Source organism: Colletes latitarsis, chromosome 13, assembly GCF_051014445.1.
Source record: "Colletes latitarsis isolate SP2378_abdomen chromosome 13, iyColLati1, whole genome shotgun sequence".
NCBI lineage: Eukaryota > Metazoa > Arthropoda > Insecta > Hymenoptera > Colletidae > Colletes > Colletes latitarsis.
Genome location: NC_135146.1, coordinates 11672982 through 11699309, shown reverse-complemented (window position 1 = coordinate 11699309; position 26328 = coordinate 11672982). Strand labels below are relative to the sequence as shown.

The 26328-nt window shown below is 27.7% G+C and overlaps 1 protein-coding gene across 3 annotated transcripts in view; it reads left to right on the top strand.

Moving 5' to 3' along the window:
* The window catches only part of LOC143349297 (cholecystokinin receptor type A), a 62281-nt gene that overhangs the window by 7645 nt on the left and 28308 nt on the right, over positions 1–26328 (top strand). For all 3 annotated transcript variants that reach the window (XM_076780432.1, XM_076780430.1, XM_076780431.1), the window contains exon 4: positions 14066–14180. In XM_076780432.1, the coding sequence (XP_076636547.1) occupies positions 14066–14180 (115 nt within the window). The remainder of the gene's footprint in view (positions 1–14065; positions 14181–26328) is intronic.

Sequence of the window (26328 nt, the reverse complement as noted above, 5' to 3'; positions counted from 1 at the left end):
AGGTTTTCACAAATTGAAAAGTTTCGAATCATTCTGGAAAAATTAGTTTTGGTTGAGAGTGTCGATTACAATCATTTTTGGTGAATAGATATACCCTCGAAATCCTAACCATTTTCGAGAAAAAAATTCCTAATCGAAAATGTAATTTATGGCCAGAAATGCTCCCCTGAAATTTCATGCGAATCTTTAAAATGTCATAACTCCTGAACGGATTGAAGGATTTTAGGTTTCAAAAATGCAAACGACGCGTATTTTGACGCAGAATATGTAGAAATTACAAAAATATTCGAAAAGTTGATCCTTGACCCCGAAAAATAAGAAGAATTCAGAAAGGGGGACAAATTTTTCGACAAAATTAAAAAATTTTAAATCGTTTTAAAAAAATTATGGTTAGTTGCAGGGGTCGATTATAATCATTTTTGGTCATCAGACATACACCCGAAATCCTAACCATTTTCGAGAAAAAAATTCTTTTCCAAAAATATAATGTCTGACCATATCATTGATATGTTTCACTGAATTTTCATGCATATCTTTAAAACATCATAATTCCTGAACGGGTTGAAGGATTTCCATTTTCAAAAAAGCAAACAACGCGTATTTTAACGTAGAATATGTAGAAATTCTGACAATATTGAAAAAGTTGTTCCTTGACTCCGAAAAATGAGAAGAACCCCATAAAAATGGTCCAATATTCAAACAGCCATAACTCTTACAATAGTGAATATATTTTAATGAAACTTTTCTCTGAAGTAGAGCTCATAGATACCTACAAAGAAGTATTAGAAAACTTTTCTATAGGATGTCAAACAAAATTACTAAAAATGAAAAACGAATTTTTAAGGAAAATCGACAGGGGGTAGGTGCCTGAATTTTTCGACAAAATTAAAAAATTTCAAATCGTTCTGAAAAAAATATTGTTAGCTGTGGGGGTCAATTACAATCATTTTTGGTGAATAGACATACCCTCGAAATCCTACCAACTTTCTAAAAAAAAATTCGAGAAGGTGTGAAATTTTTCGACAAAATTAAAATATTTCAAATCGTTCTGAAAAAAATATTGTTAGCTGTGGGGGTCAATTACAATCATTTTAGGTGAATAGACATACCCTGGAAATCCTAATCATTTTCGAGAAAAAAATTCCTAATCGAAATTGTAATTTATGGCCAGGAATGTTGCCTGAAAATTTCATGCGAATCTTTAAAATGTCATAACTCCTGAACGGATTGGACGATTTTAATGTTCAAAAAGCCAAACGACGCGTATTTAGATGAAGAATATATAGAAATTGCAAAAATATTCGAAAAGTTGATGCTTGACCCCGCAAAATGAGAAAAACCCCATAAAAATGGTCCAATTTTCAAACAGCCATAACTCCTATAATTGTGAATATATTTCAATGAAACTTTTTTTCAAAGTAGAGCCCTTAGGTACCTACAAAAAAGTATTAGACAACTTTTCTGTAGGACGTCAAGCGAAATTATTAAAAATGAAAAACGAATTTTTAAGGAAAATCGACTGGGGGTAGCTGCCTAAATTTTTCAAAGAAAAAAAAAATTTCAAATCATTCTGAAAAAATATTGTTAGCTGTGGAGGTCAATTACAATCATTTTTGGTGAATAGACATACCCCCGAAATCCTACCCACTTTCGCGAAAAAAATTCAGTATTGGCGAAACTTTAAACATTAATAACTTCTTAACAAAGCCTCCATCAACAAATTAGTATTCTTGATTTTCGTCTTATTTTGGCCTCTAGAATCTCCCATTAGAATTTTTCCCAGGGGTGACCGAACACCCCATAATGAATATATTGTTTTCTTTAAATATTTATTTATAAATTTCAAAGCATGCATTAACGATTTCATCAACTTTAGTTCGTAAACAAGTAAGATTGGAGACTTCTTATAAGAATAGAGAACAATTTCATTGTTCTGTTTAATATTTACTATTTCGAATTAAAGCCAGGAAAAGTATTATTCGTTTCTGTTAATCATTTAGTCGCGCACGGTTAACGAAACAGGTTGGTTCTAAGATTCGTACAAAAAATAGTTACGTTGTCCTTTCGTCCAGGCTCGTAACAATTTCTTCCGCCATTTCTGTTATTTCTGTATAAAACTCCGAGTTTCCCCAGTTTGGCTCATTTAACGTCCAGGAGTAATGGAAGTGCTCTGACAAATTTAACTCAACTTCCAACCACAAATGCTGCACGCAATGGTCCCATTTAATTTCAAATAATTATCGTCGACTGGATAGAATTAAATTAGACAACATTAATTTTGTTGTAACAAAGCTGCTAGTGATCTAATTGATTCTTCAAAGAAAATAATTAGTCCAACACACACCCTCACACTATTTTCCTAATTTTCAATTCATTTTTTTATAGCAAGGCTATACTTGAAAAAATTGATTTCATTTAAAAATTATATTCAAAAATTAATCTTCCTTCCAAATAAAAAAGAGTGTAATTCATACTCTCACATTCTTTGTCACAATATTTTCCTAATCTTCAATTCATTTTTTTATAGCAAGGCTATACTTGAAAAAATTGATTTCATTTCAAAATTATATTCAAAAATTAATCTTCCTTTCAAATAAAAAAGAGTGTAATTCATACTCTCACATTCTTTGTCACAATATTTTCCTAATTTTCAATTCATTTTTTTATAGCAAGGTTATACTTGAAAAAATTGATTTCATTTCAAAATTATATTCAAAAATTAATCTTCCTTCCAAATAAAAAGGAATGTAATGCATACTCTCACATTCTTTGTCACAATATTTTCCTAATTTTCAATTCATTTTTTTATAGCAAGGCTATACTTGAAAAAATTAATTACATTTAAAAATTATATTCAAAAATTATTCTTCGTTCCAAATAAAAAGGAGTGTAATTCATACTTTCACATTCTTTGTCACAATATTTTCCTAATTTTCAATTCATTTTTTTATAGCAAGGCTACACTTGAAAAAATTGATTTTATTTCAAAATTATATTTAGAAATTAATCTTCCTTCCAAATAAAAAAGAGTAATGCATATTCTCACATTCTTTGTCACAATATTTTCCTAATTTGACTTGATTTAAAAATTGAAAATTATCATTTATTTCAAATAAAAAATTGTTTAAGATATACTCTCACTTTCTTACAATATTTTGCTAATTTTCTGACACGTGGAAAAATCGGTTATGTCAGCTGGTTATCAAATTTCGCTGGAAATCCCGGCGGTGCAAACTTTCTTTTTATATTTTCAATATGACAGTTGATATTGGTCGAAGCTTTCGAGTGAGAGTCGTATCCTTCGAGAAAATTGTTTCGACGTTCCAGTAGTATAGCAGATAGTTCCTTTACGGATCGAGTGACACACCGATTTCGGTGTACGTCGTGCAATTGAAATCCGCTTCAGATAGTTTATGGGTTAGCAAACACGTTGTGCTCGAAATCGTAGCTTCGTATCTCCGTGGACGTTGTCAACAGAAAATTTGTATCCCACGAATTCGACTTATTCTCGAATTTTATTGTGGTTTCCACTTCAAAAATATGCGATTTGTGGGAACAGTGGCTCGAGAAGTGTGTGCTGGCAATCGTCGACGACAAAAGGAGGAATGGAAGAGCATGAAAGACGCGCCTCGGAGATCAAAATGAAATCTGGAATGCAATAGATTTCATTCTAAACTGATTCCAAGCGCATATTGCTTATATAAATTAAAGTTGGTACATTTACGTTGACACTGTGTGGTTGGGACTAATTTATTTTAATATTTTATTAATTTTATATTTCAATTTGGAGCTTTCTAAAATTTAGAAATATTAGATTATATTCTCAACGTTTAGAGACACATATTTTTTATCAAAATTAAACTTGGTACATTTATGTTGACACTGTGTGGTTAGGACTAATTTATTTTAATATTTTATTAATTTTATATTTCAATTTGGAGCTTTCAAAAATTTAGAAATATTAGATTACATTCCCAACGTTTAGAGACACATATTTTTGATAAAAATTAAACTTGGTACATTTATATTGACACTGTGTGGTTAGGACTAATTTATTTTAATATTTTATTAATTTTGTATTTCAATTTGGAGCTTTCTAAAATTTAGAAATATTAGATTACATTCCCAACGTTTAGAGACACATATTTTCGATAAAAATTAAAGTTGGTACATTTATGTTGACACTGAGTGGTTGGGATTAATTTATTTTAATATTTTATTAATTTTATATTTCAATTTGGAGCTTTCAAAGATTTAGAAATATTAGATTACATTCCCAACGTTTAGAGACATATATTTTTTATCAAAATTAAAGTTGGTACATTTACATTGACACTGTGTGTTTGGGACTAATTTATTTTAATATTTTATTAATTCTATATTTCAATTTGGAGCTTTCTAAAATTTAGAAATATTAGATTACATTCCCAACGTTTAGAGACACATATTTTTGATAAAAATTAAAGTTGGTACACTTGCATTGACACTGTGTGGTTGGGACTAATTTATCGTAATATTTTATTAATTCTATATTTCAATTTGGAGCTTTAAAAAATTTAGATATATTAGATTATATTCTAAATTTCTTCAAAGCACATATTGTTGATAAAAATTAAGATAGATACATTAACATCCACTTTGTATGGGTTTGGAGCAACTTATTTTAATATTTCGATAATCTTTAATTTTATATTTCAATTTGAAGCTTCATAGAAATTTTAGAAATATTAGATTCTATTCCAAAGTGTTCCAAAACACATAATATTGATAAAAATTAGAATAAATACACTTACATCAACAGTGTTTGGTTTTGTACCATTTTTTTAATTTTTCGTTAATTTTATATTTCAATTTGAAGCTTCATAAAAATTTTAGAAATATTAGATTCTATTCCAAAGTGCTCCAAAGCACATATTGTTAATAAAAATTAAAATAGATACACTTACATCAACACTGTGTGGTTTCAAACCAATTCATTTCAATATTTTAGTAATCATTAATTTCATATTTCAATTCAAAGGTTCATAAAAATTTTAGAAACATTAGACATCTCATCAAAAACATTAGAAGCAATAGCAATTAATTACAATTAATTACAATTAATTACAGGCCCCCTGAAAATCATGCAGCTTTTGTTCGAAATATTTTCTAGTATTTCAGTGTTTATTAATTTTATATTTCAATTTGAAGCTCCATAAAAATTTAGAAAACATTAGATTCTATTCCAGACTGCTCCAAAGCAGATATTATTAATAAAAATTAGAATAAATACACTTACATCAACACTGTGAAGTTTTAGACCAATTTATTTCAACATTTTAGTAATCATTAATTTCATATTTCAATTCAAAGCTCCATAAAAATTTTAGAAATATTAGATTCTATTCCAGACTGCTCCAAAGCACATATTATTAATAAAAATTAGAATAAATACATTTACATCAACACTGTGAAGTTTTAGACCAATTTATTTCAATATTTTAGTAATCATTAATCTCATATTTCAATTCAAAGCTCCATAAAAATTTTAGAAATATTAGATTCTATTCCAGACTGCTCCAAAGCACATATTGTTAATAAAAATCAGAGTAGATACACATACATCGACACTATGAAGTTTTAAACCAATTCATTTCAATATTTTAGTAATCATTAATCTCATATTTCAATTCAAAACTCCATAAAAATTTTAGAAATATTAGATTCTATTCCAAAGTGCTTCAAAGCACATATTATTAATAAAAATCAGAGTAGATACATATACATCGATACTATATGGTTTCAAATCAATTCATTTGAATATTTCAGTAATCATTAATCTCATATTTCAATTCAAAGCTTCATAAAAATTTTAGAAATATTAGATTCTATTCCAAAGCACATATTGTTATTAAAAATCAGAGTAGATACACATACATCGATACTGTGTGGTTTCAAACCAATTCATTTCAATAGTTTAGTAATCATTAATTTCATATTTCAATTCAAAGCTCCACAAAAATTTTAGAAATATTAGATTCTATTCCAGACTGCTCCAAAGCACATATTATTAATAAAAATCAGAGTAGATACACATACATCGATATTATATGGTTTCAAACCAATTCATTTCAATATTTTAGTAGTCATTAATTTCTAATTTCAATTGTAAGCTCCATAAAAATTTTAGAAATATTAGATTCTATTCCAAAGTGCTTCAAAGCACATATTATTAATAAAAATCAGAGTAGATACACATACATCGATACTATATGGTTTCAAACCAATTCATTTCAATATTTTAGTAATCATTAATTTCTAATTTCAATTGTAAGCTCCATAAAAATTTTAGAAATATTAGATTCTATTCCAAAGTGCTTCAAAGCACATATTATTAATAAAAATCAGAGTAGATACACATACAACGATACTATATGGTTTCAAACCAATTCATTTGAATATTTCAGTAATCATTAATCTCATATTTCAACTCAAAGCTTCATAAAAATTTTAAAAACATCATCCACCCCATAAAAAACATTCCAAATAACACAAAACAAATTACACCACCACACACCTTCCATTACAAATATTTTTCCCCGCGCAAAAGACATTTTACAAAGAAATTTCGCTCAAAGTATTCCACACTCGAAGCCAAAATTTGGCGGGAACACAGAAAGTGCCAAAGAGAATAACATTTGGAGCAAATTTTTGGGGCCAGCAAGTTTCCTTTGGTCGTTTTCGCCGTACGTGATCGTCGAAACGCCACTGTGCACTTTGTTTCCGACTATTTATAGCGCCTTTCATGCTTCCACGGTTTATATTCCGCATTAAACTCTCCGAATTAATGACTCGCGAAAAGTATTATTCCGCAACTTTTACCCGTTTGATTTCCACTCGGATCGCTCGTTTCGCCGGGAAACGCGGAAGAAAATAAAGCAGAACGGAAGGTGCGTTGTTCCGTTTCCCGACACCGTTGACTTTTTATCGATACGGTATCATTGAACTGTCCATTTCGCTTCTTTTCGACGACTTACGCCCCGTTTTTCTCTGCGGGAACGTTCATATTAAAACTCGTTGCGCGATTGTTGAACTTCGCGTTTCATTAAACGCTTTGTACGAACAACTGTTTCTAACAGCGCTTTTTAATCTCCACGGGATTGTTTCGAGTGCATATTGGCGCGTGGGTGCGAGCAAAGCTTTCGACAAACGATATAAAACGCGTGATTTTAATTCTCAGTCGAACGGGACGGCCATTTCAAAATTTAAAAGGAAAACACACAAATGTTTAATTTGCTACTTTGGCCAATGTAATTTAAATTAATTAAGTCGTGAACAACTGTCGACAGGGTGTATTAATTATGAAATTTTTCTATTTGGATGATCAAACTGGGGACTCGTATTAGGTATAAAATATTTTTAGCTATAACGATCGAAATTTAAATAAATAAAGACGTAAACAGATGGAAGGAACGATTTTAATCAATTATTTTCACTATTATATTCTCTATATCGTTTAATCAATGATTTAATTAATGAATGACGATGTTATTTATTTTGAAAATTAGTTCATGAATTATCCGTCCGTAATAAAATTATTCTTCAATTTCAATGAATAAACTGAGGACTCGTATTGTGTATAAAATATTTTTAATTAGCTATAGCGATCGAAATTTAAGTAAATAAAGACGTAAACAGATGAAAGGAACGATTTTAATCAATTATTTTCATTATTATATTTTCCATATTGCATTCATCAGTGATTTAATGAATGACGATGTTATTTATTTTAAAAAATTAGTTCATGAATTATCCGTCCGTAATAAAATTATTCTTCAATTTCAATGATCAAACTGGGGACTCGTATCATGTATAAAATATTTTTAATTAGCTATAGCGATCAAAATTTAAGTAAATAAAGACGTAAACAGATGGAAAGAATGATTTTAATCAATTATTTTCATTATTATATTTTCCATATTGCATTAATCAGTGATTTAATGAATGACGATGTTATTTATTTTAAAAAATTAGTTCGTGAATTATTCGTCCGTAATAAAATTATTCTTCAATTTCAATGATCAAACTGGGGACTCGTATCATGTATAAAATATTTTTAATTAGCTATAGCGATCGAAATTTAAATAAATAAAGACGTAAACAGATGGAAAGAATGATTTGAATTAATTATTTTCATTATTATATTCTCTATATCGTTTAATCAATGATTTAATTAATGAATGACGATGTTATTTATTTTGAAAAATTAGTTCGTGAATTATCCGACCGTAATAAAATTATTCTTCAATTTCAATGATCAAACTGGGGACTCGTATCATGTATAAAATATTTTTAATTAGCTATAACGATCGAAATTTAAATAAATAAAGACGTAAACAGATGGAAGGAACGATTTGAATCAATTGTTTTCATTATTATATTTTCCATATTTAATCAATGATTTAATAAATTATGGGGCGATGGTATTTATTTAAAAAATTAGTTTATGAAATTATCTTTCAATTTGGACGAATAAACTGGCTCCTATTTTGTTTTAATTTCAAGTGGAAGTTGGTTATACGTCAGTTCCACGCTCCGGTATTAAAGTATAAGCATTCATTTCCTTAAGTGGCAAAAAGAGAAAAGAAATGCGTTTTCCGACCAACAGCCACTTGTTGCGTACTGCGGAGAAAAACGATGGAGTTATTTTGAAATACCAGAGCTATTAAATATGCAAAGGGACATGATTACATGACGCAGAGAAGTTGAAATTGAATTTCACTCGTGAAAACGTGCGTTTACGAGTGCTTGTTTTCGGAAAAGTAAACTGGAAAAATGGTTAAAGTTCTCGTTAACAGTCGAAAGAACGGAAGTGGATATGAGTGAACTTTAAAAAAGAGGGGAATACATTTCAGTGAAATATTTTTTTGAAATATGGGAAGTGGAATAAAAGTTTTCTTTGGGAATTTTTTAATTAATATATCTTCTCTGTTTACTCTTGTGTTTTATTCGATATTTATCTTTCTCAGTAATTTTTTCGGTTTCTCTGTTTCGAGACTGAAGATTTGTTCTAAGTAGATATCTAATATTGGTACTATTTCTTTATTTAATTGGTACGATAATGAAATTTAAATAATTACTAGAAATTCGTATCTCTTTTTGATGATGGAAACATTACATTGTAAAACGTTATAATTAAAACAATTTTAACTTTCTCTCGCCCAAAAAATTCTAAAATATTACTGAAATATACATGAATAAACCCTGTAAATTTGATTGGGAAAGGTCTCATAATTTGTTCAGAAAAAATTCTCGAAGAAAGTCTAAAAAAATGCAATTAATACTATTTTAAAAGCGACTGTATTTGAGAATATACAGTGTCATCAATTTTAACTTTTCCTCGTCCAAAAAATTCTAAAATATCACTGAAATATATATAAATAAAACCTGTAAATTTGATTGCAAAAGGTATCATAGTTTGTTTACAAAAAATTCTCCAAGAAAGTCTAAAAAAATGCAATTAATACTATTTTAAAAGCGACTGTATTTGAGAATATACAGTGTCATCAATTTTAACTTTTCCTCGCTCAAAAAATTCTTAAATATTACTGAAATATATATAAATAATTCCTGCAAAATTGACTACAAAAAGTCTCATAGTTTGTTTACAAAAAATTCCTCAAGAAAGTCTATATAAATGCACTGGTATAAAATGCACTATTATGTTTGATAATATACAGCGACACCAATTTTAACTGTCCCTGGCTCAAAATATTCTAAAATATCACTGAAATATATATAAATAATCTCTGCAAATTTGATTGCAAAAGGTGTCATAGTTTGTTTACAAAAAATTCCTGAAGAAAGTCTATAAAAATGCACTGGTATAAAATGCACTATTATGTTTGATAATATACACGGACACCAATTTTAACTGTCCCTGGCTCAAAAAATTCTAAAATATCACTGAAATATATATAAATAATCTCTGTAAATTTGATTGCAAAAGGTCTCATAGTTTGTTTAAAAAAAATTCCTGAAGAAAGTCTATAAAAATGCACTGGTATGAAATACACCAGTATGTTTGATAATACACAGTATCATCAATTTCAACTTTTTTTCACCCAAAAAATTTTCAAAAATCACTGAAATATATATAAGTAAACCCTGTAAATTTGACGGCAAAAAGTCTCATAGTTCGTTCACAAAAAATTCCTCAAGAAAGTCTAAACAAATGAACTAGTATGCAATGCACTGGTATGTTTAATAATATACAGTGTCACCAATTTTAACTTTACCTCGCTCAAAAAATTCTAAAATATCACTGAAATATATATAAATAAATCCTATAAATTTAATTGCAATAAGTCTCATAGTTTGTTTACAAAAAATTCCTGAAGCAAGTCTATAAAAATGCACTGGTATAAAATGCACTATTATGTTTGATAATAAACAGTGTTAACAATTCTAACTTTCCCTCGCTCAAAAAATTCTAAAATATCACTGAAATATATATAAATAAATCCTATAAATTTTACTGCAATAAGTGTCATAGTTTGTTTACAAAAAATTCCTTAAGAAAGTCTAAAAAAAATACACTTCGTACAAGTGCATTTTAAAGCCGACTATGTTTGAGAATATACAGTGTCGCTAATTTTAACTTTCTTTCGCTCAAAAAATTCTAAAATGTCACTAAAATATACACAAATAAACCCTGTAAATTTGATTACAAAAGCTCTCATAGTTTCTTCACAAAAAATTCTTCAAGTCAACAAAAATTGTACTTAATAGCCCCTTAAATACGAGTGTAAATAATTAGTTTCTCCTGAAGCTTTTATTATGAACGTTAGGATTAATTGCGCGAGTAACTGTGTTTGGTATGTACAGTTCAAATGATGGATATCCTGCATTTCCATCGTGCGTAGTATCCGGTTTCTGCACGTAGGATCAGCATAACAAACAATACCCATAGATATTCCTATTTCAATGCGTTGTCCACTCTGTTTCTTAAATCAATAACGACGAACACGAAATCGCCCTTTGTTTACTAAATTAATTACAATATATATACACTATTGCAAGTTCGACTAATCCATTAATATTCTATGTTACATCCAAGCAGTAAAACGCACTTTTCGAATGATTTAAACTCAGTTTTCGTGGCAACTGTAATAATATATCGCATGTGTCACGCACTGCTACAGTTTGAGTTTTGTTAAATCGGTGTTTATTAAACTATGGAGTATCTGGTTACGATCGCGAACAATAATATATTCGTTAAACCGTAGGAAGTTTTGGACATATATAATTATAACCAAAATTTTAATATTAATATTATGAATAATATATTCCCATTTAAATTCACGCTATTAGACCTGTTTAATTTTATTTATTGTATATAATTTCGATACGAATATTCTCGTAATAATATTATTCGCGACTGTAGGCAATTCTTTCGAAATATGGAGATGATATTCGATCGTTCAGATTGTAATAATTGTTCGTTGGAATAAAACAGGCGACACATTTATCGAGAGAAATTCTTTACGTACGCCAGATATATTCTATACAGATCATCGGAGCGTATTATTAAAATTAAATAAATTTGTATTCATTTTAACGATGCACTACATTTTAAAAGCAACGTTCCCTGTCAACATTATCTTAATTATGGATAATGAAATATTGGCATGTGAAAAGCTTAACAATATTAACGAGGGTGTTCGATAATTCGATGTTAATAATGTAATGAGGTAATTAAATAAATGAAGCATGTACTCCAAATAAATTGCTCATTCAAAGATTACACATGGTTTTATACAGAAAATAAAAATGTTATTAATAAATTGAGTCACGAATCGATGAAAGGAGAATTTTAAAACTTAATTCGTTCGAGAGACTTTGCAGCTGTGACACCAAAAAGATATTAAAATTGTATCAAATTTATATTTCACTGTTTATAAATTTATTTCAAAGGATAAACGTAAATAATTAGCACTGGGATAATATTGAAACAGTACTGATACTTAGTTTTCATTTAAATTATGATTGTACAGTGTCTCCAATTTTCAATTTTTTTCGCGTAAAAAATTTTGAAATATCACTGAAGTATATATAAATAAACTCTGAAAATTTTACTGTAAAATGTCTCATAGTTTATTTACAAAAAATTCCACAACAAAGTCTACAAAAATACAATAGTATATTTGAGAATATACAGTGTCATCAATTTTAACCTTTTTGGGTTCAAAAAATTTTGAAATATCAAAAAAGTATATATAAATAAACTTTGAAAATTTTACTGCAAAAGGTCTCATAGTTTATTCACAAAAAATTCCCCAAGAAAGTCTAAAAAAATGCAATTAATACTATTTTAAAAGCAACTATATTTGATAATATACAGTGTCATCAATTTTAACTTTCCCTCGCTCAAAAAATTCAAAAATATCACTGAAATATATATAAATAGATCCTGTAAATTTGATTGCAAAAGGTCTCATAGTTTGTTTACAAAAAATTCCTCAAGGAAGTCTCAAAAAATGCAATAGTATGAAATGCACTAGTATGTTTCAGAATATACAGTGTCATCAATTTTAACATTTTTGGGTTCAAAAAATTCTGAAATATTACTAAAGTATATATAAATAAATCCTGTAAATTTTACTGCAAAAGGCCTCATAGTTTGTTTACAAAAAATTCCTTAAGAAAGTCTAAAAAAAATACACTTCATACCAGTGCATTTTAAAACCGACTATGTTTGAAAATATACAGTGTCGCTAATTTTAACTTTCCCTCGCCCAAAAAATTCTAAAATATCATTGAAATATATATAAATATTCCCTGCAAATTTGACTACGAAAAGTTTCATAGTTTGTTTACAAAAAATTCCTCAAGAAAGTCTAAACAAATAAACTAGTATGCAATGCACTGGTATGTTTGAAAATATACAGTGTCGCTAATTTAACTTTCTTTCGCCCAAAAAATTTTGAAATATCATCGAAGTATATATAAATAAACCCTGTAAATTTTACTGCAATAGGTCTCTTAGTTTGTTTAAAAAAAATTCCCCAAGAAAGTCTAAACAAATGAACTAGTATGCAATGCACTGGTATGTTTGAAAATATACAGTGTCGCTAATTTTAACTTTCTTTCGCCCAAAAAATTTTGAAATATCATCGAAGTATATATAAATAAACCCTGTAAATTTTACTGCAATAGGTCTCTTAGTTTGTTTAAAAAAAATTCCCCAAGAAAGTCTAAACAAATAAACTAGTATGCAATGCACTGGTATGTTTGAAAATATACAGTGTCGCTAATTTTAACTTTCTTTCGCCCAAAAAATTTTGAAATATCATCGAAGTATGTATAAATAAACCCTATAAATTTGACTGCAATAGGTCTCCTAGTTTGTTTAAAAAAAATTCCCCAAGAAAGTCTAAACAAATGAACTAGTATGCAATGCACTGGTATGTTTGAAAATATACAGTGTCGCTAATTTTAACTTTCTTGCACCCAAAAAATTTTGAAATATCATCGAAGTATATATAAATAAACCCTGTAAATTTGACTGCAATAGGTCTCTTAGTTTGTTTAAAAAAAATTCCCCAAAAAAGTCTAAACAACTGAACTAGTATGCAATGCACTGGTATGTTTAATAATATACAGTGTCATCAATTTTAACTTTACCTCGCTCAAAAAATTCTAAAATATCACTGAAATATATGTAAATAAATCCTATAAATTTTACTGCAAAAGGTCTCATAGTTTGTTTATGAAAAATTCCTTAAGAAAGACTCAAAAAATACACTTCGTACTAGTGCATTTTAAAAGCGACTATGTTTGAAGACATACAGTGCCACCAATTTTAACTTTCTTGCGCCCAAAAAATTTTGAAATATCACTGAAATATATATAAATAAACCCTGTAAATTTGACTGCAATAGATCTCATAGTTTGTTTAAAAAAAATTCGCCAAGAAAGTCTAAGAAAATCTTCACACTAGGGGTCCCTGTTAAATCGAAATGTCAAACGATTTAAATCTGTGTTGATTGACCAGAAGTTTGAAATTTATTTTCTCAACTTCCAGGCAGTCTCGGATTTACTGCTGGGTGTCTTCTGCATACCCTTCACACTTCTCGGCCAGATACTGAAGAACTTCGTCTTCGGTATTACGATGTGCAAACTTATACCGTACTTCCAAGGTACGTATTTTGTTAATTAGGTTTCATCAACCGTTGGAGTCCTATCATTACTCTGTTGACTTTGAATCTTCACTGAAATCAATTATTCAACCCGCTTTACTTGCACAAATATTAGTAAAAACTAGTACAATTTTATAACTGTAATTTCATCTATCTTTTACAGCAAAACGTGGAACCCAAATTATGAATATTATTCTGCGCGAAAGAAATAATTCAAAACTTTAATCATCTCATTTTTCAAAATCTCATTTCACGAAGCAAAGAAGGTACAACTTTTTACAAAAATTGTCCAACTAAAAGACGATTTTAGCATTTGAAAATTGAAATAATAATTTCTACTCTCATTACTTAAGGAATAATAATTCATTTTCTAAGAACATAAACAAATAACGATACTCTGCTCCATTGCATTAATTTTTATGATCACAGTAGAATATTCTTCTCCAAATGGAGTTTGACAATTATTTTACGAGGTTCCAACACGAAACATAGAAATTTTAATTATCATTATTGGATTTATTAAATCCCAACGTATTTTATTTTTCCACACAAGGGAAATCACACCAGTCGACGTGTTGTTTGCGAGAAAGAGCGACGAAGATGATTCCATTTTGCAAGGGAAAAATAATTTCTCGAAACCATGGATTATTCTGTCTTTTAATTTCTTAATAAACGATTCATTGGAAATTTTCAATCACCGGTTTTGAAAGTCTATTGGGAATATTAATTGCAAACAGTAGGATTTAGAACGCTCTATCGATCGTAACTATACCTAGTTAAAATGCTATCACGTGAGGCATGCATCGTGAAAAATTATCCGAGACAAACTCACGAGCGAGAAATGGGTTCTGCACATGAAACGCAATACCGTGGCCATCCCATTCTCGATTTTTCTCGGTTATGTACAAAATATAGTCTGCTACCGCCCACTTATTCTCCTGGGAAGCTCCAAAGAATTAGAACAAATTGACTAAAAGTAGGAAAATCGTACAATGCAACAATTAAGTTTCTCTACAAATTAATGTACAATATCGTCGATTTTATATACGTAGGATTACTCGAGGAATTGTACAGGAAAAATGATTTATCAGTACATTTAATAATTTTATGTTTGTTGAGAAGAAAACATAGGATTTAAATTAGGAATGGAAATATATTAGAACTAAATATTATGTCTACAGGTTGTTGCATTTAGTTCTAATGTAAAACTAAATTGTTCTATATTAGAACTAAATATAATTAGTCTAATTCAAATGGAAGATTCCATTATTTGCAAAAATAGCATAAAATTTATTTATTTTCGATATTTTATTAATAGAAACAGAACTAAATATTATGCTAATACTATTTAGTTCTCTGCATATTCATTTATTTTATTCATTTATTATTTTATCTTTAGTTCTAATATATTTAGTTCTAATGTACAACTAAATTGTTCTACATAGATCTCTATAGTTCTATAGATAATAGTTCTATATTAGAACTAAATATAATTAGTCTAATTCTAATGGATGATTCCATTATTTGCAAAAATAGCATAAAATTGATTTATTTTCGATATTTTATTAATAGAAACAGTACTAAATATTATACTAATACTATTTAGTTCTCTGCATATTCATTTATTTTATTCATTTATTATTTTATCTTTAGTTCTAATATATTTAGTTCTAATATACAACTAAATTGTTCTACATAGATCTCTATAGTTCTATAGATAATAGTTCTATATTAGAACTAAATATAATTAGTCTAATTCTAATGGAAGATTCCATTATTTGCAAAAATAGCATAAAATTGATTTATTTTCGATATTTTATTAATAGAAACAGAACTAAATATTATACTAATAATATGTCTATTATAACAATACTATTTAGTTTTCTGCATATTCATTTATTTCATTTATTATATTCATTTTATTCATTTATTATTTTATCTTTAGTTCTAATATAGAACTAAATTGTTCTATATAGATTTCCATAGATCTATAGATAATAGTTCTATATTAGAACTAAATATAATTAGTATAATTCTAATGGAAGGTTCCTTTATTTGCAAAAATAGCATAAAATTTTATATTTATTTTCGATATTTTATTAATAGAAACAGAACTAAATATTATACTAATAATATGTCTATTATAACAATACTATTTAGTTTTCTGCATATTCATTTATTTCATTTATTTTATTCATTTATTATTTTATCTTTAATTCTAATATATTTAGTTCTAATATAGAACTAAATTGTTCTATATAGATTTCTATAGATCTATAGATAATATTCTCTATAGATAATAGTTCTAAATTAGAACTATAATTAGTATAATATTTAGTTATATATTAGAAATAAATGTTATATTATACTAATTATAATTCTATAATTACAAGTTCTAATATATAACTAAATATTATATCTACAGGTTGTTACATTTAATTCTAATGTAGAACTAAATTGTTCTATATAGATCTCTATAGATCTATAGATAATAGTTCTATATTAGAACTAAATATAATTAGTACAATATTTAGTTACATATTGGAACTAATTATTATATTATACTAATTATAGTTCCATAATTACAAGTACTAATACAGAACTAAATATTATATCTACAGGTTGTTACATTTAAGTACAATTTTTGGTATAATTAGAAAAAGTTTTCCACAAAAATTATTCAATTTACAGGGGCACACTGTGCATCATAAATTTTTCTTTTCTAATAACAGAGGAGATTTCGAAGTCAATACTAAACAATTTTATATTCATTTCTACTTCCTTATAAATTCCAATATATTCAATATAACAATTATATCGATAATATCACAGATTCAGCGTATTAAAAATTTAAAATTCCAGCTGGAAATTCTTCGATATATCTCGTATCTCGTATCGTTCCCATTTCAGTTTGTTCTCGAGTTTAGTTACCAAAGATAATTTATACAACAACGCGTACGAGCCACGCTGGAATGCGATATAACTCGAGATTTGCATGGTTTGGAGCAATTAAATACGCAATACGATAATTTCGCCTGTTCACTGAAGTATCAAACTGATATTCCCAGAAAATCGAGGGCGAAAAAGTAACGAAGTTTCGAGTTTTGCAAAAACAGAAGAGAAAACGTAGAACTCCAGAAAGAAAAGCATATCTCGAAATACGGAGGCTCAGCTTTAAAAGCTTTTCCACGTAAAGGAACTGCTTTCGAGCAATCGTGTGAAATTTTTCTGGAATTTCTCCAGCCAAATATTTTTTTCTCGCAATTTTCTCCAATTATGTATTAATTGCGGAGTTTTTTCTGCGATTGTGTCCGTTTTAATTGGGTCACGATATTTTCTGCTTTGCAAACTTCTGCGTTGCACGTTGAAAAATTGAAAGTTTGTAAATGTTTCGATTTAATAACAAAAGTCTTCGTGATTTAAACCCATAAACGTCACTTATCGTAGAGTATGTACATTAGAAGAAATAATAAAATGCAAATAGTTTATGAGGGTTATAAAAATTTTATTTCCGCAGCCGTGTTTCGAGACGAATATAATTCTTTTTTCCCTGGTATCAGTGTTTTACGAGACCGGAAATGTAGTTTTTATATATCACGAAATAGGAGAAAGGGAATAGTAATGAAACTAAGTGGATCGAAAATCAGGCGAGGAAAATCTGAATTGCAAAAAAAAATTTATTCGTTTATTAAATCTTTCTTATTATTTAGATGAATACTTTTTCTTGTTTAACATTAGGGCTACCGACAATTATGGTGCATTTATTTGTACCAAATTGTGAGAATAATTTTTGTAATTGTAAATTGAATTCAATTTTTTTAATTAAGTTTTGGAATGAATATGAAGAACATTTAAACGATAGATTGTTGGAGAAATGTTTATTCGTTCTTTTATGGTTTGCACAAAATCCAGTCAATTTTTTACAATTTTTATTAGAATTTATGAATTAGTTTGAATGAAAATTTTCTAGTAAATTGGAGTCTTCGATAGATAGTATTTATTTTTTATAATATTTGTGTTTATTTCAGTTAAGTATTTTTATGTGAATATAAAAAGAACAATGGAAAACTACAGTAAATTTGCACAAAATCCAGTCGAGTAAATCTTTTACAATTTTTATTAGAATTTATGAATTAGTCATTTTGATTATTTTGGTAGTTCTAGTGTTAATAAATATCTGAGAACATGAATATCGTTTGTTTATAGTCAGAATAAATTTAGTTGCATATTTTCACTAGTAGATTGGAGTTTTCAATCGACAATGATCATTTCTCACATCTATAATATTGATTTTTAATAACTTAATTTTTAATTAGCACAAAATCCAGTCGAGTAAATCTTTTACAATTTTTATTAGAATTTATGAATTAGTCATTTTGATTATTTTGGTAGTTCTAGTGTTAATAAATATCTGAGAACATGAATATCGTTTGTTTATAGTCAGAATAAATTTAGTTGCATATTTTCACTAGTAGATTGGAGTTTTCAATCGACAATGATCATTTCTCACATCTATAATATTGATTTTTAATAACTTAATTTTTAATTAGCACAAAATCCAGTCGAGTAAATCTTTTACAATTTTTATTAGAATTTATGAATTAGTCATTTTGATTATTTTGGTAGTTCTAGTGTTAATAAATATCTGAGAACATGAATATCGTTTGTTTATAGTCAGAATAAATTTAGTTGCATATTTTCACTAGTAGATTGGAGTTTTCAATCGACAATGATCATTTCTCACATCTATAATATTGATTTTTAATAATTTAATTTTTAATTAGCACAAAATCCAGTCGAGTAAATCTTTTACAATTTTTATTAGAATTTATGAATTAGTCATTTTGATTATTTTGGTAGTTCTAGTGTTAATAAATATCTGAGAACATGAATATCGTTTATTTATAGTCAGAATAAATTTAGTTGCATATTTTCACTAGTAGATTGGAGTTTTCAATCGACAATGATCATTTCTCACATCTATAATATTGATTTTTAATAATTTAATTTTTAATTAGCACAAAATCCAGTCGAGTAAATCTTTTACAATTTTTATTAGAATTTATGAATTAGTCATTTTGATTATTTTGGTAGTTCTAGTGTTAATAAATATCTGAGAACATGAATATCGTTTGTTTATAGTCAGAATAAATTTAGTTGCATATTTTCACCAGTAGATTGGAGTTTTCAATCGACAATGATCATTTCTCACATCTATGATATTGATTTTTAATAATTTTGATTAGCAATTACGAGTATCGTTTGTTTATGGCCAGAATAAATTTAGTTGCATATTTTCACCAGTAGATTGGCGTTTCGATAGTGTTCGTTTCTCATAATACTCGTGTTTACTTAAGTTAAGTGTATTTTCTTGGCCATAAAAAGATCAATAAATCCAATTCAGGGGCATTGTATTCACAAACACACGGTACACGTTTCCAGCGAGAAGAATAGGTTTCCCTGAATAACATTAAGGAGGAAATTAATGGGCCACCCCCAATGGAAAGAAGAATGAGTCAGTGAATCCATGTTAAGTAGGAAAGAAGAGAAAATTCTAGCATACTGTGTTATAGATCCGAGCAAACTTCATTTTGAATGGCTACTAGTAGCTTATGCAATGTTCATCGTATAATACCAAACCTTGAAACAGCGATTCTTACGATTCTCGACCTATTTTCTTCCTTTCTTTGCTTTCGATTCGACCAAAAATAAATATTCGATTCATTTAGTTATTCTCTAAATCAGTGTCTCCTAAAATTAGAAAAATCTCTTTTCTTCGTTTCTTTGTTTTCGACTAAATATAAATAGTCAATTTATTTGAAATTAATTCTCAGATTAAGTTCACGAAACAAGAGATTTAGTAATCCTAGAGAGAAACTCTAATTCTAGTAATTGATTTAGAAATTAGAGTCTCTTAAAATTAGAAAAATCTCCATTCTTCGTTTCTTTGATTACAATTTTATTAAAAATAAATGCTCGATTTATTTAAAATTAATTCTCAGAATAAGTTTAGAGATTTAGTTACTCTAGAGAGTGACTCTATTAACTAACTCTAGTAACTGATTTAGAAATTAGAGTCCCTTAAAATTAGAAAAATATTTTTTCTTCGTTTCTTTCATTCCAATTCAATTGAATCTAAATGCTCGATTTATTTGAAATTAATTCTCTTAGTTACTCTAGAGAGTGACTCTATTAACTAACTCTAGTAACTGATTTAGAAATCAGAGTCTTCTAAAATTAGAAAAATCTCTATTCTTCGTTTCTTTGATTCCAATTCAATTTAAAGTAAATACTCGATTTATTTAAAATTAATTCTCAGATTAACTTTACGAAACAAGAGATTTATTTAGTAATTCTAGAGAGAAACTCTATTAACTAACTCTAGTAACTGATTTAGAAATTAGAGCCTCCTAAAATTAGAAAAATCTTTTTTCTTCGTTTCTTTGATTCCAATTCAATTAAAACTAAATGCTCGATTTATTTAAAATTAATTCTCAGATTAACTTTACAAAACAAAGAGATTTATTTAGTAATTCTAGAGAGAAACTCTATTAACTAACTCTAGTAACTGATTTAGAAATCAGAGTCTCTTAAAATTAGAAAAATCTCTTTTCTTCGTTTCTTTGATTCCAATTCAATTAAAACTAAATGCTCGATTTATTTAAAATTAATTCTCAGATTAACTTTACGAAACAAGAGATTTAGGTACTCTAGACAGTCATTTTATTAACTAACTCCAGTAATTGATTTAGAAATTAGAGTCTCTTAAAATTAGAAAAATCTCTTTTCTTTGTTTTTTTGCTTTCGATTCGACTAAAAATAAATACTTCATTTAAAATTAATCCTCAGATTAAGTTTAGTGAACAAGAAATTTAGTTAGTCACCAAATCAGAGTCTTCTAAAATTAGAAAAATCTCTATTCTTCGTTTCTTTGATTCCAATTCAATTAAAACTAAATACTCGATTTATTTAAAATTAATTCTCAGATTAACTTTACAAAACAGAGAGATTTAGTAATTCTAGAGAGTGACTCTATTAACTAACTCTAGTAACTGATTTAGAAATCAGAGTCTCTTAAAATTAGAAAAATCTCTTTTCTTTGTTTTTTGTTTTCGATTCGACTAAAAATAAATACTTCATTCATTTAAAATTGATCCTCAGATTAAGGTTAGTGAACAAGAAATTTAGTTACTCTAAATCAGAGTCTCCTAAAATTAGAAAAATCTCTATTTTTCGTTTCTTTGATTCCAATTCAATTAAAACTAAATACTCGATTTATTTAAAATTAATTCTCAGATTAACTTTAAGAAACAAGAGATTTATTTAGTAATTCTAGAGAGAAACTCTATTAACTAACTCTAGTAACTGATTTAGAAATTAGAGCCTCCCAAAATTAGAAAAATCTCTTTTCTTTGTTTTTTGTTTTCGATTCGACTAAAAATAAATACTTCAATCATTTAAAATTGATCCTCAGATTAAGTTTAGTGAACAAGAAATTTAGTTACTCACCAAATCAGAGTCTTCTAAAATTAGAAAAATCTCCATTCTTCGTTTCTTTGATTCCAATTCAATTTAAAGTAAATACTCGATTTATTTAAAATTAATTCTCAGATTAACTTTACGAAACAAGAGATTTAGATACTCTAGACAGTAATTTTATTAACTAACTCTAGTAATTGATTTAGAAATTAGTCTCTTAAAATTAGAAAAATCTCTTTTCTTTGTTTTTTTGCTTTCGATTCGACGAAAAATAAATACTTCATTCATTTAAAATTAATCCTCAGATTAAGTTTAGTGAACAAGAAATTTAGTTACTCACCAAATCAGAGTCTTCTAAAATTAGAAAAATCTCTTTTCTTCGTTTCTTTGTTTTCGTCTAAAAATAAATACTCGATTTATTTGAAATTAATCCTCAGATTAACTTTACAAAACAGAGAGATTTAGTTACTCTAGAGAGTGACTCTATTAACTAATTCTAGTAACTGATTTAGAAATTAGAGCCTCCCAAAATTAGAAAAATTTCTTTTCTTCGTTTCTTAGCTTTCGACTAAAAATAAATACTCAATTTATTCCTTAATCCTCAGATTAAGTTCAGGGAACAAGAAATTTCGTTTCCCTGTAAATCAGTCTCTCCTAAAATTAGAAAAAGTTTCACTGAGAATTGGTCGACTGTTCCACTTGTACGGTTGTCGAGAAAGAAATCAAGAGAAAAAAGAGAGAAGAAAGGAAACGTGTCCGAATCGTCAGAGTTCGGAACTCCGCAGTCCAAGTTAAGTTTCCCTTCGAAAAAGTGTTCTAGCAGAATGAAGACCCGTAACAATGACTGTCAGGTCATGCAGAACGAAGTGACCATGTCACCTTCACTTACAGAAAAGAGTATTTCATTCGAGAAAATTATGCAGATCAATAATATAGAAGAATCGTAAAAATTTTAGGGGTTTCTTGAACGTGGCTGAAATTCGAACAGTAGGACGTAAAAAATTCTAGAATTAAATCTCCAAACCTAAAAAAAACCATAGTAAAGTCAAAATCCAGTCGAGTAAATTTCATTTTGCAATTATTTCATGAAAACAATTACACGTGGGAAGTGTATTCGTTTGTTTAGATTTTATTTCATTTGAACGAGATTCTATTAATTGGAAAAATAGCACAAAATATTTAGATTCGATATTTTAATAATTGAAATATTAATAATATTAGAGATTCAGTGTATTCGAAATTTTGTGAAGTAAAAAATAATTTATTCTAATTTGAAAACACCACCTATTTTCTAGAATTAAATTTCCAAACCTATAAAAAACCATAGTAAAGTCAAAATCCAGTCGAGTAAATTTCAGTTTGCAATTATTTCATGAAAACAATTATACGGGGGAAGTGTATTCATTTGTTTAGATTTTATTTCATTTGAACGAGATCCTATTAATTGGAAAAATAGCACAAAATATTTAGATTCGATATTTTAATAATAGAATTATTAATAATATTAGAGATTCAGTGTATTCGAAATTTTGAGAAGTAAAAAATAATTTATTCTAATTTGAAAACACCACCTATTTTCTAGAATTAAATTTCCAAACCTATAAAAAACCATAGTAAAGTCAAAATCCAGTCGAGTAAATTTCATTTTGCAATTATTTCATGAAAACAATTATACGTGGGAAGTGTATTCGTTTGTTTAGATTTTATTTCATTTTAACGAGATTCTATTAATTGGAAAAATAGCACAAAATATTTAGATTCGATATTTTAATAATTGAAATATTAATAATATTAGAGATTCAGTGTATTCGAAATTTTAAGAAGTAAAAAATAATTTATTCTAATTCGAAAACACCACATATTTTCTAGAATTAAATTTCCAAACCTATAAAAAACCATGGTAAAGTCAAAATCCAGTCGAGTAAATTTCATTTTGCAATTATTTCATGAAAACAATTATACGTGGGAAGTGTATTCGTTTGTTTAGATTTTATTTCATTTGGACGAGATTCTATTAATTGGAAAAATAGCAAAAAATATTTAGATTCGATATTTTAATAATTGAAATATTAATAATATTAGAGATTCAGTGTATTCGAAATTTTGAGAAGTAAAAAATAATTTATTCTAATTCTAGTTGATTTGAATTTATTCGAATTGATAGTAGGTTTTATTTTGATTTAATTTGTGGAGGTGTAAAATTAATTTCAGTGGCTTAGAATATTTTATAGGAAATATCAAACAAAATTATTTATGCCAAATTTTTATTTCATTTGAACGCGATCCTATTAATTGGAAAAATAGCACAAAATATTTAGATTCGATATTTTAATAATTGAAATATTAATAATATTAAAGATTCAGTGTATTCGAAATTTTGTGAAGTAAAAAATAATTTATTCTAATTCTAGTTGATTTGAATTTATTCGAATTGATAGTAGGTTTTATTTTGATTTAATTTGTGGAGGTGTAAAATTAATTTCAGTGGCTTAGAATATTTTATAGGAAATATCAAACAAAATTATTTATGCCAAATTTTTATTTCATTTGAACGAGATCCTATTAATTGGAAAAACAGCACAAAATATTTATATTCGATATTTTAATAATTGAAATATTAATAATATTAGAGATTCAGTGTATTCGAAATTTTGAGAAGTAAAAAATAATTTATTCTAATTCGAAAACGCCACATATTTTCTAGAATTAAATTTCCAAACTCACAGAAAACCATAGTAAATTTGTAAATAATTTATTTAGATTTTATTGTATTTGAACAAGAAGAACCTAGTGGTTGGAAAAATAGTTATATTCGACATTTAAATAATAAAAATAGAACTATTTTGTCCATAATAATAACTCAGACTCAATTTATTCGAAATTTTGAGAAGTAAAAAATAATTTATTCTAATTCGAAAACACCACATATTTTCTAAAATTAAATTGGTAAGTAATTTATTTATATTTCATTGTATTTGAACAAGAAGAACCTAGTAAATAATAAAAATAGAACTATTATGTCCATAATAATATCTCAGACTCAATTTATTCGAAATTTTGAGACGTAAAGAATATATTCGAATTCGAGAACGTCAAATCTCTTCTATAATTAAATTTTGAAATCGTATATGGTGTTTTGAATGCAAAGAAAAATCTTAAAAATTTTTAATCTTTATTTTTTCTTTCTCTCGTGAATTTCTCTGCAATTTTTCGTTTCGAACTCACTTTTGCAGTTCTACCAATGTAAAAACAGAGGTATCGAAGAAATCTTTAAAGCTGTTCTCGATATTTGTTGCACACCCGTTGCTGAAACTCTAGTTTGGGGAAGGTTCCGCGTTTCCCGAGTTTATCGAATGCAGAAACTCTCTTTCCCGCCTAAACTATTCAATCTGCTCCCCAAATTCGAAGCTTTCCTCGAACACCCTCGCCATCCAATGCATCCCCACTTTCTATCTCGTCTTTCTCGACTCTTTTAAATCATCTCCCGCTTCCCCAGTCATCTTTTCCTGTAAATTTCCTTAGTAGTTTTCTTTTACATTCTTCCCCATTCCCAACTATCCACCTTCTAGCTTCTTTCACACATTCCAACCCCATCTTCATCCCTAAAATACTCATCGATCCCTTTCGTTCTAAAGATGACCGATCAGAAGCTGCCATCTGAATGGAATGCGGGTTCTAATTAACCAATTGCTCGGCCATCTTGTTACAGAGACACTCAATTTACGTAGTATTGTCTCTGCTACAGTTTTGAATTAATTCTTTATTGAATGGATAACTTTGTAAAATTGGAGAAAAATTATAAAAAATAAAATAAACGAGTTTCTCGTGTTTAGTCATATAGACGTGCAATTTATACAGGGTGTTCGACCGAGTAATGGGAAAGATTTTAATGGGAGATTCTAGGAATAAAACGAAAAGAATATCAATTTCTTGATTATGGATAAAATGTTATTAAAGAAGTGAATTAAAAAATTTCAAATCATTCTGGAAAAATTGTTTTTAGCTAGAGGAATCGATTACAATTATTTTTTGTGAACAGACATACCCTAGAAATCTTACTCATTTTCGAGAAAAAAATTCAGAAAGGGGGGCAAATTTTTCGACAAAATTAAAAAATTTTAAATCATTTTAAAAAAATTATGGTTAGTTGCAGGGGTCGATTATAATCATTTTTGGTCATTAGATATACACCCGAAATACTATCCACTTTTGAGAAAAAAATTCGAGTAGGTGTAAAATAGTTGGAAAAATTAAAATATTTTAAATGGTTTTAAAAAAATTATGGTTAGTTGCAGGGGTCGATTATAATCATTTTTGGTCATTAGACATACACCCGAAATTCAACGCACTTTCGAGAAAAAAATTCTTTTCCGAAAATATAATGTCTGACCATACCGTCGATATGTTTCACTGAATTTTCATATGAATCTTTAAAATGTCATAACTTCTGAACGGATTGAAGGATTTCCATTTTCAAAAAAGCAAACAACGCGTATTTTAGTGGAGAATATGTAGAAATTCTGACAATATTGAAAAAGTTGTTCCTTGACCCCGAAAAATGAGAAAAACCCCATAAAAATGATCCAAATTTCAAACAGCCATAATTCCTACAATAGTGTATATATTTCAATGAAACTTTTTTCTGAAGTAGAGCTTATGGGTACCTACA